Here is a 20,143-nt window from a genome sequence, read left to right as displayed (position 1 = left end):
TTGAGAGAAAAGAGAGAGGAGAGAGAGGAGAGGGAGAGAGGGAGAGAGGGAGAGAGGGAGGGAGGGAGGGAGGGAGGGAGAGAGAGAGAGAGAGAGAGAGAGAGAGAGAGAGAGAGAGAGAGAGAGAAGCATTACTAGACAGTGCTGCTCTGGTATAACAGTCTAGGTGTCTGAAAGGCAAATTTGTCATGGAGATAAATTGGACAGATTTCCAACATTCAACTCTCATTGTCCTTCTTTGACAATTGTCAGATTTATAATAATCCATACCTTGTCACAGGCCCATTTGTCATGTGTATGTTCAGCGTACTTGTTGACAATATACTCCAACTTTTCAGGAAGTGTAAAACTGGAAACACAAAAGAGCAATATAATTTATAATTTGCTACAGTTAGGCATATATGGATATGCCTATTTATATCAATTTCCATGAATAAATATTTAAAAAATTATCTGGATAATGATGACAGTGGTAAAAGGCCTAGATTACGTTGTTAACATATTCTCAATAACCTATGCTTCCCCATCATGATTTGATGACTAGCCAACCAAATAATTGTAATGATGCTCCTGGGTGACTTATAATAAGGGGCTGGAGACAGCTTTATACTGTTGTGTATGCCCCATTCTCTTTTACTCTCCCCTCACCTTTCCTCCACTTCCACTGGGCTGTTGGGAACAGGCTGCTCTTGCAAGAGGTCTGAACTGATTGCTTGCATTGGTCTTTCCCCACTCGCTCTTTCCATCACTTGATCCATTTCACATTCTACCCTTCAATCTTTTCCCTCCCAACCATACTTTTCTCCCTCCAGACTTCATGAAATTAGGCCAGGGCCTGCAGGAAGTAAGATAAATACTGCAACCTTTTAGCCACAGGTTCTCTACCCCTTGTGTTAAAGAGATAGCAAGGCCCCTGCTAGACTGGAAAAAGAATCCCAGATTGATTAGTGCATTATGAGTGAGGCACTTATGACTTACTTCACTGTGTTGATAGGTTTGGGATCAAAGTTCCCGTCAGCATCCACTGAAGTCTGTTTTTCTAAAACTGAGGTAATTCGGGTGTCTAAATAATCTGGTGGCAAAGCCCCAGCTATTGCACTTAAACAAGGCAAGGCCATTCGGAAAAGCTCTGGATCATACTTCTGCAGGAGAGATAGGAACTGGTTGGAAAGTCCAATAGAAAAACATGCAAAATATTAGTTAAGGCAACACAGCCATATAGAAGCAGCATTAGTAGATGCTGATAAATGAAGATTTATTTATTTTTTAATGCAGGCACCTAGCAGAAAACCAAGCTACATTTATATATTGTTTAAATCAACTGTTTGAAGGCTTTGTTCATAGCTAAAAAAAATTAAGGCTAAAGAAGTTGTGTCAGTTTATTTGACAATGTAAAAAAACTCCCAAAAGTCCTATTGAATCAGTGGGTATGTTGGTCTGAACAGAGCTCTTAGTGATTAAGTAGGGCGTTTTTCTTTCACTAGGTGCATCTTTATAGCATTTAGTGGAAGCAAGCAATTTGTGCTGTGTACAGAAGCACAGGTGTGAATTGTAGTGTCTCTTGCAAATATTACTCTGGACCTTTACCTTATGAGAGAGGGAATCAAATATTCCCCAGAAAAGTTTTTCAGATAAATGTAATTCTTCTTCAGCTGCAATTCCATAATTTCCCCATCCTGAAGGCAAGCAATAATATTTCCAACATTGTTCATAGTGATTTGTTAGCAGCTGTGAATGACAGACAAAAATAATACATTAAAGAAAACTATCACAACAGTTTTCACTCCTTTTTTAATAGAAAACTCTTAGCAGCTTTGTTTATAACGTAATGGCAAATCTTATGTTTTAAAGCAATTGTGCTTTAAATTATCTTTGACTAATAAGAAGGCCTTTATTCTTGAAGATGTGTGCTCAGTCAGCCTTCCAAACTGTTTTTGAAATTAAAAGAAAGAAATCTCTCATACTACTGAAAGATTTAATATCCTTAGTAGAAATAGAAGGATTTACCTTAAGTGACATTTTACAATATTCATTAAGTAAGGGTACATCAAAAACCAGCCGTCGTAATAGCTGCTGTAGCATAGAAGGCCGTAAATGACTAGAATTAAAAAAGAAACTCATAATTAGTAATGTGTACATGTTGATGAAGCTGCAAGGCAATTACACAAATGACTGGAATGCGAGACAAACAGTGCAAGTGTTCTGTAAAACAGATTACCTAAAAGGAAAACAGCAGAGTGATTAGGATCTACTCAGTTATGTTCAATGGAAGCATTCTTAAGGGCAGGGCAATATTCCATTGAAGCTATCACATAAGCAGAAAAATTCTGATTCTAATCGTGTCTCGTGACAAGAAAAATAGAGAAGGAAAGTTCTATATTACCCACCTCTAAACTGGCCTGTATTTGACCATTTGAAAGAAGCAAATTATATTTCAAATGTATTTGAAAGAAGCAAATTATAATATGATCCTAATTAACTGAATCCAAGCCCCACGTACTACATGACATTCTGAATAATTTGGTATATATACTCTAGAGTAGTAGTGAGTAGTGTAACAATCTTGCGTGTGTAACAAACTCTAAGTTATTGGGGGATTTCCCCCTCAAGAAAAGTTTCAGAAAGAGACTTCCCATATGTATCTAATTGGTCACTGCGAGAGCAGAATGCTAGACTAGATGGGTCTTTGGGCTGATCCAGAAGGTAAATGGGAAGCATGACAGATTATATCACTGCTATGACTTAGGAGGGTCCTCTGATACTGGAACAATATTGAAAATGTGCCTAATTTCTTCCTGGTGGGTTTGATGCCCCCACTCACTCAATTATCACATTGACCTGGGAACACCCATGGTCTTTAAAAATATATACAGTGTAAGCAGAGTTAAGGGTAAGGTGTTGTCGAGGAGAACTATGGGGAAGGAATCTCTAGTAATGGGACTGGCTCCTATCATTAGGCAGAGCAGCACAACCACCTCAGGGGGTAAATGCTTGGGCAGCGGGGGTGGCCAAGATCCAACTGCCACTCTAGGCAGCTTCTGCATGTGGAAAAGGGAGAGGTGCCACCTTGTCCTTTGGCAGAAAACTGTCAGGCCAATAAAGAGGCACACTAGAGATTCAATTTAAAAAACAACAACTCCTCCTCAGAGGTTCTATTTACAAGCAAGTGGTGTGTAATTTTGTTAAATAAATAAATAAATAAATTTAACCTATCCCTTTATTTAACCTGCAACCTGACATGGGACCTTATGGTGAAAGGCAGGTAAGAATTGCATGTTTACATCCACTTATTTCTGATTTTCTCTCCTTTAGACTGCCTTCTAGACAACTGGCATCTAATTGCCAAGGAGGCTATGTTCTCCTGCCTATCTAGTGATTCTACTGAGAAAGGCCTCCCTTCTGACAAGCTTCCCAGATCACTTTGTTACACAGGTGCAGTAGTAAATGAATTCCCAACTAATGCTTCCTGCACCTAGATAAATATATAATTTTTGTACATGATATAATGTGAAGTTCTCATTTGAGGATCAGAATTGATTATCTATAACACACTTGATATGTTGTGTTGTAGTCAGGCACAATGAATTAATCCTGTATTATTTCCTTGTGTACACCCAGCCTCATTGCTTGCTCTCTTCACCTGAGATTTTTGCTGCATGTAATTTAGAGACCAGCCAGAGAGGTGAATATAACTCTGTTAATAAACCTGTTATAGCACTAAAACCTGTGGGAAGCCAGAGTCAACAGATATACAATAAATTATACTGCAAAGGCAGTGTGTTTATATGGAACAGAAAACAATCTTTATACATACTTACTGGCAGATAGCAAGCAAACATTCTTCAATGGTGTCTCTCTGTGCTTTGGTAAGAGAGCGTCCCTTGGATAGTCGATACATGGTATGAAGTGTGGAATCAATCAGAGAGACATAATGCTCAGTCCCCGAAAAGAGAGAAGCGCACCGTGTGAGTAATGGAAAGACAGCTGTACAAATATATCTATTTAGAGCAAGAGCTGTCTCTGTAGTACTCAAAGAAACCTGCATAAAGGACATATAATATATACATATTACTGCTTGGTCAATGTATATATAGTCTGTTTCAGTTTTGTGCATATGACTTCACTGGTGGCTTGTGCAACTTAGAATCACACCAAGGTGAACGTAACCATGTATAGCAGCAGTCCAAGGGCTGGATAAAACTCCAGTCATTCCAACCTGCCTAGACTGAAAAAAGAGGGTTTTCAAGCATCTGGAAGGCAACAGTACAAGTCTAGAAGTTTGTATTCATCTTGATGGGGCATAAGTGTGTCATTAGAACTAAAACTACACTCTTCATTAATCTTTTCGATTCTACCTGACAAAATTCTCTGTGCGGCCTAAAACTTTACATGTCCCTACATCAACAGAGATATATACTCTTCTATATTTTTATATATTACATCTTCCTTACCTGCCAAGTCTCTAACTTTGAATATATTAAGTCTTATATTTCCATTTACACAGTATCACTCCTAACCCAAGATCTGACTCTGGTTGTAAACCCTTCTTAGCATGAACCATGCTTAGTTTGGATGTAGATCTAAGATGAAACCATGCTTAATGACACTGGGCAGAATTTCTGCTTGAGCAATGAAGAAGCATGTAACCATCAGCCTGGTTTATGATTCCTTGACCATGTTTAATATTTTGTCTGCACTGGCCTGTTGTAGATTTAATAGAAGAATAAATTTTCTGGGTTTCGCTCAGCTAACAACAATTAAGCTGTGATTGTTTTTCAATTCTATATACAGAAATGTTTTATCCTACAGAAAACAAAACTAAGAAGAGGTTTTGTCTTGTTGACTCTTGGTTTTTCTTGGTTGCATTCTCCCTCAATTCCCATAAGGTGAAAATATTCTATAAGAACACACAGGAATTTGTGGATTTATGGCACCAGTCTTGTGTTATTCATTGATTGTAGCATCATCAAATGAGAGCTAAGAACATAACACTTCTAGATTTAGTATGTTGTTTGTATTTTATAATGTCAATGAACAACAAAACTTTACCTTATACATCACTATGAGTACAGTTGTAGATTAAGGCAGTAACAAAATACTCACTGTATCCAATGAGGCACTTGCTCTTAAATCTGGTAAAAATCCAACTTCCAGGAGGTGGAGAAGGAAGCTTTGGTCCTTTATACCATAGACACGATCTAGAAAAAGTACCATGGGTGCCTTATGATCAGGGCAGAAACTTGCAGACATGTCTGGTTCTGTAACAGTTCCATCTGAAAAGAAATCCAATTGTGCTATTGTTCATACAATTTTAGCTTTATATGACTATTCACAAACTCAAATCAAAGTATCACAGGTCTGCTGGTTTTCATGGTCATATTGTAAAACCTTTAAAATACAAGAGGACACAGCAATCTGAATTACTTTGGAAGTGGTGCAGGACCTCAAATTTTAAGAAACAGGGTGGGAGTCTGTGAGACACCGTGGGAGGAGGAGAAAATGGTTGGTAAGTTCTCTCCGCCCCTTGCATGAAAGTATTGAGCCCTGATTGCTCTGGAGTGTATCACTGACATCTGCAGGTAAGTCCAGCTTGGTTAGGTGCCGCTGTTCAAACTCCACACAGTCAGCTGAAGCCACTTGGGATCCAGATGAAGAACTGGGCCCTGAGAGAGATCTGTTGTGTGAGGTAAGTGCCACAGAGGGGAGACTGCCAGGTGGTGTATCTGAGGGAACCAAGGTCTGCGAGGCCAGAATGGTGTGAAAAGGAGGACTCTCACATGCTCTTGCCTGATCTTTCAATGGACTGTTGGAATGATGGGAAGTGAAGTGAAAGCACAGAGAAGACCTGGTGGCTATGGTGAGAACAGGACATCCTATGTCTCCACTGATGGTGACTGGAATCTGGGAGGTTATGATACCTGCCTGAGGCAAAGAGGTACACCTGGCATTGGTCAAACTTTGACAGAAGCTGTTGAAAAACTGCCAGATACAGTTGCCATTCCACTTGGTCCATTTTCCTGAGGCTCAGTCAGTCTGTTTGCATGTTTAGGAGACTGGAGATGTGCTTGGCTGTGACTGACTGGACGCTGTGTTCTGCCCAGCTGAGGAAGAGGGATGCTTCTGCCTGAAGCTGCCAAAATTGGGTACCTCCTTGTCTGCTGATGTTGGGTATTGCTGTGGTGGAATCCATGCAGATTAGGATGTTGCTGCTGAGTTGGAGATGAGGAGCAAAGTGTTGTAGGGCAAGGGAGCTGTTAAGAGCTCGAGCCAATTGATGCTCATTGATGCTTTGGCGGGAGACCATAGGCCCTGGATGTTTAGCTCTCCACAGTGAGCCCACCCTGTGAGGCTGGCATCCAAGGTGATCATTGTTCTCGGATGATCACAAAAAGGAGAGCCCTCTACAGGCTGGATCACTGCCCACCATCTCAAGGCTTGGCAGAGGTGGTGGGGCAGTTTGATGTGCAGGTGTCTTGCTCGATGCAATCTTTCTGGTAGGCAGTAGAGCCCATTGGAGATGATGGGCATGGTGCTTTGCAAACGGAGTGTTATGCACTGCTCAGGTGCCCACAGCTAGAACCCTTGCCATAAACATGAAATCCACTATACTGGATTTTCTGAAGGTCAGAACCTCAGCTGATCTTTTCCACACATTCCAGAGAGTAAGAAACTAGGCCTCTGGAGGTTTCCAGTAGGGCCCCCAAGTGGACTAGCTGATTGGCTGAGGTTACCTGGAAGTAAGTTTCTAGAAGAGAAATCTGTTGATGTGAGTAGGTTTGGAGATATTCTTTGATAGATGGAAGACTTTCCATTTTGAATTTCCTGTAGGTTACCCATTGGTTCAGAAATTTTAGGTCCAGAATGGGTTTTCCATGAAGCGCCATGTTTTTTGGGTGCCACGAAAAAGATTGAATAGATGCCAAAGAAGCATTCCTCTGTAGGGACTGGTTCTATTGCAGCTGATTATAGAAGATGGAGTACTGCCCCTTGCATAATAGCAGAGGATTGGTTGATCATAGAATCATATAACTGTAGAGTTGGAAGGGACCCCAGCAGTCATCTAGTCCAACCCCCTGCAATGCAGGAATCTCAGGTACAGCATCGATCACAGATGGCATCTAACTTCTGCTTAGAAACCCCCAAGGAGGTTCACCACCTCTTATAGGAGTCTGTACCACTTGCTGAACAGCTCTTACTGTCAGAAAGTTCTTGTTGATGCTTACTCAGAATCTTCTTTCTTGTAACTTGAAGCCATTGGTTTGAGTCCTACTCTCCAGACCAGGAGAAAACAAGTTTGTTCTCTCTTCCATATGACAGCCCTTGAGATATTTGAATATGTCTGAATTGTTAATGAAGTAGTTGATATACTGATATAGTTAGATTTGGGGGGGGGGGTTGCTATGTATTACTGTCTTTAATACTGACTTGCTTATTCTATTTTTTAATCATTGTAAGCTGTATTGAAAACAAATTCTGTGGAAGGATGGCATACAGAGAAATTGATTGAGTGGTATTTACCCAAGACTTTTAAAAATGCCTTACCTTTATTTACTGCTGGCAATTTTAGAGGTATGCTTATAATCCCAACCAAATCTTCAGTTGGCACCAAGGAACGCAGGATGGAACGTATTCTAATAGCTTCACCTTTTCCAGTTTGGATGAGCTGTATTTTTACACAAAATTCAATTAACAGAGGCAATATTCTCTTTAACTTTTCTCTCTCTCTTTTAAAAATGTGAATAACTGCAAAATTATGGACTCTTTTTCTACATATATGAACTGTTTAAATATTGCTACTTAAAGGGTCATTCTATGGGATAAATAGTTTTCCTTTTTGATAAATACTTGTACTACATGCATATAAATATTACATAAATAAAGTACTATATGAAATTGGCTAAATATTCTTATAATACTCTAGTTCCTCTTTACATTATTTAAAAGTATCATAAGATTACAACTATTTCAGTGCAGGAGGGAGCCCTCTCAGCAAAAATATACTATTCTGGCCTTCCATTTGAAAATTTAAATGGATAGTTTCATCTTAGTTTAAATTGTCATTTTAGTAAACAGAGATTATTTATACTGATGATAATGATGTGAGAAAGTGACTCAGGTTGCTTGATACTATTTGGAGCTTGAAGTGTGCCGTGTGACCTTTGGCTGCTTCTGCACAAAGAAAAAAACCCCCCACTTACATGCAATTCTGGTGCACAACGCCCAAGCAAATCTATAAGAGCTGAGTAGAAAGACATAATTGCATTGCCCATATGCACAACCTCCTCCTCCTCTTCATCTTCTTCAAGACTGTTAAAAAGAAATCAAGCAGGCATGGATAAAATCCAAAGTGATCTGGAAACTAAAATAGCAATAACAACAAGAATTAAAAGGAAAACCCAGCTTCAACTAAGCAGGGAATAATGGCTGGCTTATTTTTCTATCTCCTAGTGTGAACCCAAAGCAAGCTGGCACTAATAGAAATGCCTTCTTTTCTTTCTTTCGAGCTTTCACCCAAAAACAAACCCTAGAATGAACTCCATCCGATTCCCCTGTGGGCAGCGTTATGTATTGGCTGGCACCCAGGATGGAATGCACAGCAGCCCACTAGAGTGGGTATATATACTCCCTGAATCCAGATGGACTAAATGTTACATGCAAATGCATGTATTGGAATCCCAGCAGAGAAAGATTGAATGCTGTGAGAGGAAGCTATTCAGGGTGGAGATTGGTGTGCGCTTTCCTCTTTCCTCTCCCTTTCCTAATCTGCTCCAGCCCCTCTCCACAAACACAAGCATAACTATGTGTTTGAAAACCCATGGAGAAGAGCAAATGGCTCCCTTACAGGAAGAATTCCTAATTTGGAACAGAGACGCAACAAGTGGGGAATGGTTGTGCACCTCCCTCTCTTCCACTTCTTCCTTCACTCTAAAACACCCCTTCTCAAAGTAGCTCATTTCACATGACTCTGGCATGAGGATTCCCTGGTCTTCACGGAGCATTATTGAGCTCAAACAGTAGATAAAGGAGGCTGCACAAGTGAGCTGGAGTCCTGCTGATTTGAGTTATTGTTTATTTATATTCCCATTTTTGGCTCAGAGGCACACAGAGTGATGAAGAGCATATTGATGCAATAAATGTAAATAAAATATCTGTAAGGGTTGTATTTCGACTAACTTTTACTTAGTTGATCAGGGATTGTTCAGAGTACACCCCCTGAAATTACTGGCCCTAAATTAGTCATGTCTATTGTTTCCAATGGGTCTACTGTGAGGAGGATTAACATTGTACATAACCCTAAGTATACCTAACACTTTGTTTCTGAAATCTCAAATTCAATAAACAAAGCGATTCAAAGCATTATATGGGTGCATATTCATTAGTATTAAGAAATAATATCCAGTACCAAATTACTTCATGGAAGGGTCAGGTCAGCAGTACTGGAAAGAAATTGTGCCTTTAACGGTATGTATTGCAGTTATATAAAGATGTATGTCCATACTTCTAGAGAAGCAAGATTTCTAGGCAATACATCCAGGGAGTATTGTTTTGTTTTTCCATCTGATTATGCCAAGTATTTCTACATGGTTACAGAAGTGAGAGCAATTGCTAAGTGTCCTTTTCTACCGTATGGTATGTTATTGTAACTGACACATCATCAAGGCAGACTTTGAATGGCATATTCCAAAATAATGTCAAGTATTGTGTATATCCACGTACAGTTCCCTCTTATATCCCTGAGAGGGAAGATCAAGAGCTGGGTTCTCAGATATCTTAATTGCTCCTTGCATAGCAGCCAACAAACCATTTCCTCCTTCTCCTCTAAGAGCTGGCCCAAAACATTCGGGACGCCGAATTAGAAGCTTGACAACAACACTGGCATTTTCCTCTACACTTTCACCTAAAAAAAAAAAGAGCAAATTTTACTGACATGAATAATAAAACCAAACAGTAATGCTGTGTGAACTCTATACATTATTTTTAAAAGAACACGCACACACACCCAAAATCCAAATTTTGTGTAGAGAATTAAACATTCAGATTTCAGATCTTTGATTCAGATTTGCTTTAGTTATTTTCTTCTGGTGACAAAATGTTGGTTCTCCGAGATAGAACTCAGTAGGAAAGATTGGAGAGGAAATCTGAATGAGCCATTCTGTGTGATAACTAAGGCACTGATCTTAGGAAAAGCCTCAGCCTCAAATAATGGAACCACAATCAGAGGCCATCATCAGAGGCCTTCCTCCTAGTGCCTCTGCTGTTTGGCTTAGCACAGGTAACAGCTGGGGAAAGGAACTTCTTCCTTGCAGAGGCCCTTATCTGGAATATTCTTCCCACAGAGGCATACCTGGTGTCTTTCCAGCACCAGGTAAAGCCTTTGTTATTTTAAAGTATGATGTAGTGGATTTTATGTTTCAATAAACATATTGTGGGGATATTGGTGTATTTTATCTGCTGCTACTTATTTGATCAGTGTTGTTGTTATCCCAATTAACATTGGCTGTCCTTGGAATGTTAGTATTGAAGGGCATGACAAAAATTTACAAAGCCAAAATGGGGAAAAAAGGAATTATAGTTCAAACCTGTAAATCTGCATAAAAACAAATAAAATTTGAATAAAAACAAATGACCAAAACCTACAGTTAAAATAGCTTATGATTTTGTGATTTTAGCTTGTGATTTGTTTTCCTAATATAGGAATTCATGAGATTCAGTCATAGTAAAATATGCATTTTCACATATTTGTCAATCCAGTAACTAAACTTACCATTAACAAAAACAGCAAATCTTAAGAATGACAGATATCGTTCACCCTCTATTGGATTCCAACCAATGTCAGGATATCCTGTTGCTAAAAGCATGGGGCAGCTCTGGAGACCACATCCTGCCAAGTACGTTACAACCTGCCAAACACAAACACTGGTAATATCTACAGGAGGTTTATTCCAATGAATTAAAAGTACAAGGTGATTCAATTTTTAAAATCCATGTGCAAATCTTTGGAAAGAGTAGAAGGAGTGGAACAGTTAATTTTACTGGAGATTACCACTCTGAATTGAGAAAAGAAAGGATCTGTTTGCAGAAAGAAACTATTTTCCATACATGGATTTTTTTTCTAACTGGCACAAAACTGATTATTGGCAGGGGAGAACACGATACCAAGAAGTCTGAAAAACACTTGTGGTATTTTTATATTGCCCAAGAGAAGATTAGCTCTGGCAACACTAGTCATTCAGCAGGGTGGCACTGAATCCAGACGTATTCACCCCCAAAGAGGTGATCAACAATGACAGAAATATAGATGTCTCAAGCATTCAGTCAAGGACACTCGCAAACACTAGTGTCCCTGACCAAATGCTTGAGGTAACAATCAGTCCTGCTCATAGCCTGGCCTCACTCTGATCATGAAAGCTTCTCCCAACACTTTTCACTTTCTGAAGGCTTCCCAGAAGCTTACTTTTAGGTAGGGCAGTTGCTTATTTATTTTACACGCATTAGTGGCCAGTGTGGTGAAGCTGAGCAGCCAAGTTGCCCTCCTGACTCTGCATCTTACCTGGATGAAAATGGGGTGGGGCAGCAGCAAGTCTGGGGCTGAAGCTATACCCTAGCAGAGCAAACTCAGTGCTTGCACAGGTGTATCCAGGTAGCCCTGCTCCTGCTGTGTCCTGGTAAGATGTAGCAATGCCATCTGTATCAGGAATGTGGCTCCATGGCTCTGCACCACCATACCTTTTTTTTAAAAAAGTATCCTTCATATATTTAATATATTGAGAACAATTTATAAATGAGAGAACTCAAGATTTTATTTTATTTTTACCTTCTGCTTACTATTCTACTTAAGAGTGAACGGACCGTAGTCATACAATAAAAGTTAAAAATATATGTCAAGTGAAAACTAAGCCTCGTTAAGTAATACATGGCGTGACTGACAATAAAACAAGGGGACCAGAAGAAGAAGAAATTAAGACAGTGAGTGATTACTTTCTCAAGGTCTGGCTCCTCCAGCGCCAGTGCAAGCTCATTATTGTCCATTACTGAGGCAGCTGCTACATCAAGTGGAGTGGAACCCCTCATTGAAGGAGAAGCTGTAGCAAAGACATGATAATGCACAGTAATTAAAGTAATTGGTTTGCAGTTATGATTTGTATGCAGCAGAGGGCAGTAGTTAAATGCAGTTTAGATGAAACCCAACCATTCGCATATAAAAAACAACCGCCAAACCAAGATCGTAGCACAATCGAAAGCTAAAAGGCCATAAGTTAAACTTGTGATATGGCAAATGTAGGTGAATGACTATCAAAATTATACAACATACCAAGTCCAACACTGCTGTTTTCAAGTAAGTAGCTTAGATGCTCAAACATAGCTTTTTGGTTCTGGCGACTGATTCGACAAAAATAGCACAGGAACCGACAACAGCTTGCTACCATTTTTGGAAAAGCGATCTGTGGAGGGAAAAGAACAGTGCCGAATAATAGGAAGCATTAATTTCTGCTCAATTTCCTAATGAATAAATAACTGATATGCAGTCTGCAGAAATAAGGGAATCTCCAGTGCATATGGCAGAGTACCCTTGATGATGAAGTGCTGGCAAAACCTGTTTAAGAACTTTGGAATGGAGACAATAGTGTCAGGAGTGCGTGCAGGAGCTAGGCCCTGTGACCAGTAGGACTTCGCAGGACTGGGGCCTCCCTAAGTTTGTTCTGAAGAGGCAAGGCACGGCCTCACAGGTGAGGCCGATTGGTAACCCACAGCACCTGGTGGCAAGAGCCAGGAAGGGATATAAGGCCAGCATTTCCCTTTGGCTCTTGCCACCAGGTGCTGTGAGTTACCAATTGGCCTCACCTGTGCGGCCGCGCCTTGCCTCTTCAGAACAAACTTAGTAAGGCCCCAGTCCTGCAAAGTCCTACTGGTCACAGGGCCTAGCTCCTGTACACACTCCTGACAGATAGTTTGGATCCTGTGTTGCTCCCCTGCAAGTAAAAGTGCTCCTTTTGTTGATGGAAGGATCTCTCATCCACTTAAGGTCCCCTGAAGCTCACACGATGCACTAGATGATCCCCCCAAAGTGTATTAAACAGATTCTAGGGGTGATGGTAGTTCAGAGGGTTAAAGAGGAAACCAGCAATAGTTGTCTCCACACAGCAGGGCCACACAAAGGCAGCAATGGGAGGAGCACTCACAGGATTGGCTCCACTGTTGAGCTCATGGAGCCCCAACCCTGTCCCACCCAGCTAAGCTACTACTGGTGCTGCTATTGGGAGGGCAGCTCTGTGGCTCCACCAAACACCACACAGACCACGACTGATCTCCTCTCCCTCTCTCTTTTTCTGAGAAAGAAACATGGGGGAAAACAAAACAGGTAGTAAAGGCCTCTGTAAACTAGATGTGTTAAATGTCATCTTAGTTCAAGTCAGTGATTACACAAAACCTCTAGTTTAAATTCATCAACAGTTCAAAGAACAGTTTACGTGGTCTATGCTGCCAGCTTATGAAAAGAAAACTCAGAGAAAAATAATAACGCATGTACGCCTAACTATAATGCAGCCAGGGGAATTATATCTTGCTTTAATAAATCTTACTCTTCCTGTCAATTAAATAAAAGTTAATAATCACATCTGGCCATAGGACTGAGCAGAGCAGCAGAATCACTACGGCATCCATAGTTCTGCCGGCTAGAGAAGGGAAATGTTTGCTGCACCACTTCCAGGCTGGATGCCCCTTTTCTATTTTCACCCCTCCAAAATATCCCACCATAGCTTGAGCTGGCTGCTGTTGGTGGGAACATCACCCGTGGCAGCTCTCGAACAACTAAACTACAGATTCATTCCAATAGCACCTTAGAGACCAACTAAGTTTGTTGTTGGTTTGCCAAACCAACATCAAACTTAGTTGGTCTCTAAGGTGCTACTGGAAGGATTTTTTTAAAATTTTGTTTCAACTACAGCAGACCAACACGGCTACCTACCTGTAACTAGAACTAACCTACAGAGTCGTTTTAGGAACCATGAATCTACAGTCTTGACAATCAAACAAAAAACACTTCAACAACCAGTTGCAAAGCACTTAAATTCAGAGAATCACAATCTCTCTGATTTATTGATTACTGCAATAGAAAAGTTATCTGATCCTAGAAGATTTGAAACAAGGGTTCTGGGTCTAAAGACTTGACACCTTGAAACCATATGGTGTCAGTCTGGAGGATAATAACTGACATACCTCAGCTACTCCAAACCAAACACCTTAATATTCTATCCTCAGTGTTCTAGAACTGGCTACAGCATATCACAGCAATTGAAGAAGGTGGAAGCCAAAAGGTTTTACTAAATATATATATATATCTGAGTTCTTAGTTGCTGTAATATACATACACTATGTGGAAATTATGAAGAAACTAAGCAAAGTGCAAATAGATGCAACAGAATTAGTGCTGTGCCTTACTGCATCATCAAAAACCGAAATAGTGAAGCATGGTAATTCTCAGGCTGTTATTAAAGATCCACTTTACTTACCTTGGTATAAAAAAGTTGTTTGCCCAATCCAAGAAAAAGAAGCAACCGTCCCCTGTGATCCTCCCCCCTGCAATACTTACTATGCAGAAAGCATTCACAACCCTAATCTGAAAGGCCCTTATAATAAAATGGCAGTTTCGCATGCATCATCAATGCAGATAAGACCCTCATAAATATTTCTACATCATCATGCTAAGAGAAGACAAGCCCAGTAATCTCTGTCCAATAGTAAAAGCATTAGAATGTTTTTTCTCAGCCATTTGCACCATAGAGGGCATGTCTGGGTCAATACTCAAAGCCATTAGCAATTGTCTTCTGTCATCATAAAACATTTGTCATACACATTTGTCAGCCTGAGTAAGAACTTACAACCATTCAAGTGTCAAACAGAAGAGTACCACAATAATCGTTCACTCTCCTAAAATATCAGCAGTAGAGTAACATTAGAATTCTGCAGTGGATTTGTAACTGGCTGACTGACCGAACCCAAAGGGTGCTCATCAATGGTTCCTCTTCATCCTGGAGAAGAGTGACTAGTGGGGTGCCACAGGGTTCTGTCTTGGGCCCGGTCTTATTTAACATCTTTATCAACGACTTGGATGATGGACTCAAGGGCATCCTGATCAAATTTGCAGATGACACCAAACTGGGAGGGGTGGCTAACACCCCAGAGGACAGGATCACACTTCAAAACGACCTTGACAGATTAGAGAACTGGGCAAAAACAAACAAAATGAATTTTAACAGGGAGAAATGTAAAGTATTGCACTTGGGCAAAAAAAATGAGAGGCACAAATACAAGATGGGTGACACCTGGCTTGAGAGCAGTACATGTGAAAAGGATCTAGGAGTCTTGGTTGACCACAAACTTGACATGAGCCAACAGTGTGACGCGGCAGCTAAAAAAGCCAATGCAATTCTGGGCTGCATCAATAGGAGTATAGCATCTAGATCAAGGGAAGTAATAGTGCCACTGTATTCTGCTCTGGTCAGACCACACCTGGAGTACTGTGTCCAGTTCTGGGCACCACAATTCAAGAAGGACACTGACAAACTGGAACGTGTCCAGAGGAGGGCAACCAAAATGGTCAAAGGCCTGGAAACGATGCCTTATGAGGAACGGCTAAGGGAGCTGGGCATGTTTAGCCTGGAGAAGAGGAGGTTAAGGGGTGATATGATAGCCTTGTTCAAATATATAAAAGGATGTCACATAGAGGAGGGAGAAAGGTTGTTTTCTGCTGCTCCAGAGAAGCGGACACGGAGCAATGGATCCAAACTACAAGAAAGAAGATTCCACCTAAACATTAGGAAGAACTTCCTGACAGTAAGAGCTGTTCGACAGTGGAATTTGCTGCCAAGGAGTGTGGTGGAGTCTCCTACTTTGGAGGTCTTTAAGCAGAGGCTTGACAACCATATGTCAGGAGTGCTCTGATGGTGTTTCCTGCTTGGCAGGGGGTTGGACTCGATGGCCCTTGTGGTCTCTTCCAACTCTATGATTCTATGATTCTATGATTCTATGATTCTATGAATCTTGATAAATGGTAAGCTGTTGAAATACATCCTACTGGCATAATCCAACTGTTTTATTATATCCCATCCAGAGGCATAGCTAGGTGATCTTGCGCCCCTGGCAGAACCATCCAGATTGCGCCCCCTAGCCATGGACAAATTAGCTCTTCTTTCCACCTCTCCTTCATCCTCTATTTAAAACCATTTCTTATGAGGCAATAATCGATATTTATATTGATGGACGAGGGACGCGGGTGGCGCTGTGGGTTAAACCACAGAGCCTAGGACTTGCCGATCAGAAGGTCGGCGGTTTGAATCCCCGCGACGGGGTGAGCTCCCATTGCTCAGTCCCTGCTCCTGCCAACCTAGCAGTTCAAAAGCACGTCAAGTGCAAGTAGTTAATAGGTACCGCTCTGGCCGGAAGGTAAACGCCGTTTCCGTGCGCTGCTCTGGTTCACCAGAAGCGGCTTGGTCATGCTGGCCACATGACCCAGAAGCTGTACACCGGCTCCCTCGGCCAATAAAGCGAGATGAGCACCGCAACCCCAGAGTCGGTCACGACTGGACCTAATGGTCAGGGGTCCCTTTACCTTTTTATATTGATGGACATATTTTTAGCCAATTTTGCGGGGGGGGGGGCATTGCCGGCACCCCTGGCACCACCCCCTAGCTACGGCCCTGATCCCATCCCATATTTACATGATAGCATCCAAGTGCTCCCAGTAATATACTGACAAAGCCTTTCCCAACTTGCTGTGCCCCAGATGTTTGAACCACAACTCCAATCAGCCTCAATCAGTGCTGACTGGGATTGATTGGAGATGTAGTCCAAAATACAGAAAGGGCACCAGGTTGGGGAAGATGGCATTAAAAATGTGCCATGTCGACTCTCTCTCTTTTTTCAGTAAATGAGACAAAATCATTTTTGATCCTTTTCATTATGTACCTTATATTAAAATCATATGATTTTATAGGCATGCACCTATTTCAGGTGCTTGTGGCACTCAACCTATAATCTTAAAAGCCATATACTTTGAAGCTCAATTGGACTGCATACAACACAGATTTAAGATATATTGTTGTTGTTTAGTCGTTTAGTCGTGTCCGACTCTTCGTGACCCCATGGACCAGAGCACGCCTGGCACTCCTGACTTCCACTGCCTCCCGCAGACTCATGTTTGTAGCTTCGAGAACACTGTCCAACCATCTTGTCCTCTGTCGTCCCCTTCTCCTTGTGCCTTCAATCTTTCCCAACATCAGGGTCTTTTCCAGGGAGTCTTCTCTTCTCATGAGGTGGCCAAAGTATTGGAGCCTCAGCTTCACGATCTGTCCTTCCAGTGACCACTCAGGGCTGATTTCCTTAAGAATGGATGCGTTTGATCTTCTTGCAGTCCATGGGACTCTCAAGAGTCTCCTCCAGCACCATAATTCAAAAGCATCAATTCTTCGGCGATCAGCCTTCTTTATGGTCCAGCTCTCACTTCCATACATCACTACTGGGAAAACCATGGCTTTAACTATACGAACCTTTGTTGGCAAGGTGATGTCTCTGCTTTTTAAGATACTGTCTAGGTTTGCCATGGCCTTTCTCCCAAGGAACAGGCGTCTTTTAATTTCGTGACTGCTGTCACCATCTGCAGTGATCATGGAGCCCAAGAAGGTAAAATCTCTCACTGCCTCCATTTCTTCCCCTTCTATTTGCCAGGAGGTGATGGGACCAGTGGCCAAGATCTTCGTTTTTTTGATGTTGAGCTTCAGACCATATTCTGCGCTCTCCTCTTTCACCCTCATTAAAACGTTCTTTAATTCTTCTTCTGCCATCAAGGTTGTGTCATCTGCATATCTGAGGTTGTTGATATTTTTTCCGGCGATCTTAATTCCGGCTTGGGATTCCTCCAGCCCAGCCTTTCACATGATGAATTCTGCATATAAGTTAAATAAGCAGGGAGACAATATACAGCCTTGCTGTACTCATTTCCCAATTTTGAACCAATCAGTTGTTCCATATCCAGTTCTAACTGTAGCTTCTTGTCCCACATAGAGATTTCTCAGGAGACAGATGAGGTGATCAGGCACTCCCATTTCTTTAAGAACTTGCCATAGTTTGCTGTGGTCGACACAGTCAAAGGTCAATGAAGCAAAAGTAGATGTCTTTCTGGAACTCTCTAGCTTTCTCCATAATCCAGCACATGTTTGCAATTTGGTCTCTGGTTCCTCTGCCTCTTCTAAATCCAGCTTGCACTTCTGGGAGTTCTCGGTCCACATACTGCTTGAGCCTTCCTTGTAGAATTTTAAGCATAACCTTGCTAGCATGTGAAATGAGTGCAATTGTGCGGTAGCTGGAGCATTCTTTGGCACTGCCCTTCTTTGGGATTGGGATGTAGACTGATCTTCTCCAATCCTCTGGCCACTGCTGAGTTTTCCAAACTTGCTGGCATATTGAGTGTAGCACCTTAACAGCATCATCTTTTAAAATTTTAAGTAGTTCAGCTGGAATACCATCACTTCCACTGGCCTTGTTATTTGCAGTGCTTTCTAAGGCCCATTTGACTTCACTCTCCAGGATGTCTGGCTCAAGGTCAGCAACCACACTACCTGGGGTGTACGAGCCATCCATATCTTTCTGGTATAATTCCTCTGTGTATTCTTGCCACCTCTTCTTGATGTCTTCTGCTTCTGTTAGGTCCTTACCACTTTTGTCCTTTATTATGGTAATCTTTGTACGAAATGTCCCTTTCATATCTCCAATTTTCTTGAACAGATCTCTGGTTCTTCCCATTCTGTTGTTTCCCTCTATTTCTTTGCATTGCTCGTTTAAGAAGGCCTTCTTGTCTCTCCTTGCTATTTTTTGTAAATCTGCACTCAATTTCCTGTATCTTTCACTATCTCCCTCACATTTTGCTTGCCTTCTCTCACCCGCTATTTGTAAGGCCTCATTGGACAGCCACTTTGCTTTCTTGCATTTACTTTTCATTGGGATGGTTTTAGTTGCTGCCTCCTGTATAATGTTACGAGCCTCCATCCATAGTTCTTCAGGCCCTCTGTCCACCAAATCTAAATCCTTAAACCTGTTCCTCACTTCCACTGTGTATTCATAAGGGATTTGACTTAGATTGTATCTTACCGGCCCAGTGGTTTTTCCTACTTATCTTCAGTTTAAGCTTGAATTTTGCTATAAGGAGCTGATGATCTGAGCCACAGTCAGCTCCAGGTCTTGTTTTTGCTGACTGTATAGAGCTTCTCCATCTTTGGCTGCAGAGAATATAATCAATCTGATTTCGATGCTGCCCATCTGGTGATGTCCATGTGTAGAGTCGTCTCTTGTGTTGTTGGAAAAGAGTGTTTGTGATGAACAGCTTGTTCTCTTGGCAGAACTCTATTAGCCTTTGCCCTGCTTCGTTTTGAACTCCAAGGCCAAACTTGCCAGTTGTTCCTTTTATCTCTTGACTCTTTAGCATTCCAATCCCCTATAATGAGAAGAACATCCTTCTTTGGTGTCATTTCTATAAGGTGTTGTAAGTCTTCATAGAATTGGTCAATTTCAGTTTCTTCAGCACCGGTGGTTGGTGCATAAACTTGGATTACTGTGTTGTTAAAAGGTTTGCCTTGGATTCGTATCGAGATCATTCTATCATTTTTGAGATTGCATCCCAGTACAGCTTTTGCCACTCTTTTGTTGACTATGAGGGCCACTCCATTTCTTTTACGGGATTCTTGCCCACAGTAGTAGATATGATGGTCATCCGAACTGAATTCGCCCATTCCCGTCCATTTTAGTTCACTGATGCCCAGGATGTCAATATTTATTCTTTCCATCTCATTTTTGACCACATCCAACTTACCAAGGTTCATGGTTCTTACATTCCAGGTTCCTATGCAATATTTTTCTTTACAGCATTGGACTTTCCTTTCGCTTCCAGGCATATCCGCAACTGAGCGTCCTTTCGGCTTTGGCCCAGCCGCTTCATCAGCTCTGAATCTACTTGTACTTGTCCTCCGCTCTTCCTCAGTAGCATGTTGGACGCCTTCTGACCTGAGGGGCTCATCTTCCAGCGTCATAACTTTTATATGCCTGTTGTCTTTGTCCATGGAGTTTTCTTGGCAGGGATACTGGAGTGGCTTTC

The 20,143-nt window shown here is 41.4% G+C and overlaps 1 protein-coding gene across 1 annotated transcript in view; it reads right to left on the bottom strand.

Annotated features, from left to right (window-relative positions):
• RYR3 (ryanodine receptor 3) overlaps positions 1-20,143 on the bottom strand; it is a 280,012-nt gene that overhangs the window by 93,605 nt on the left and 166,264 nt on the right. Inside the window, exons 41-52 of the mRNA XM_081207175.1 lie at positions 12,314-12,443; positions 11,980-12,083; positions 10,766-10,901; positions 9,718-9,898; positions 8,199-8,307; positions 7,543-7,663; positions 5,104-5,273; positions 3,819-4,039; positions 2,008-2,098; positions 1,588-1,728; positions 979-1,142; positions 271-349 (exon numbers count right to left, since the gene is read on the bottom strand). Coding sequence (XP_081063301.1) covers positions 271-349; positions 979-1,142; positions 1,588-1,728; positions 2,008-2,098; positions 3,819-4,039; positions 5,104-5,273; positions 7,543-7,663; positions 8,199-8,307; positions 9,718-9,898; positions 10,766-10,901; positions 11,980-12,083; positions 12,314-12,443 — 1,647 coding nt within the window. The remainder of the gene's footprint in view (positions 1-270; positions 350-978; positions 1,143-1,587; positions 1,729-2,007; positions 2,099-3,818; positions 4,040-5,103; positions 5,274-7,542; positions 7,664-8,198; positions 8,308-9,717; positions 9,899-10,765; positions 10,902-11,979; positions 12,084-12,313; positions 12,444-20,143) is intronic.

The sequence above is a fragment of the Podarcis bocagei genome (genome assembly GCF_964188305.1).
Source record: "Podarcis bocagei genome assembly, chromosome: 1".
Lineage (NCBI taxonomy): Eukaryota > Metazoa > Chordata > Lepidosauria > Squamata > Lacertidae > Podarcis > Podarcis bocagei.
Note: the sequence above shows the minus strand (reverse complement) of the source record. Positions and strands in the feature narration are given on the sequence as shown.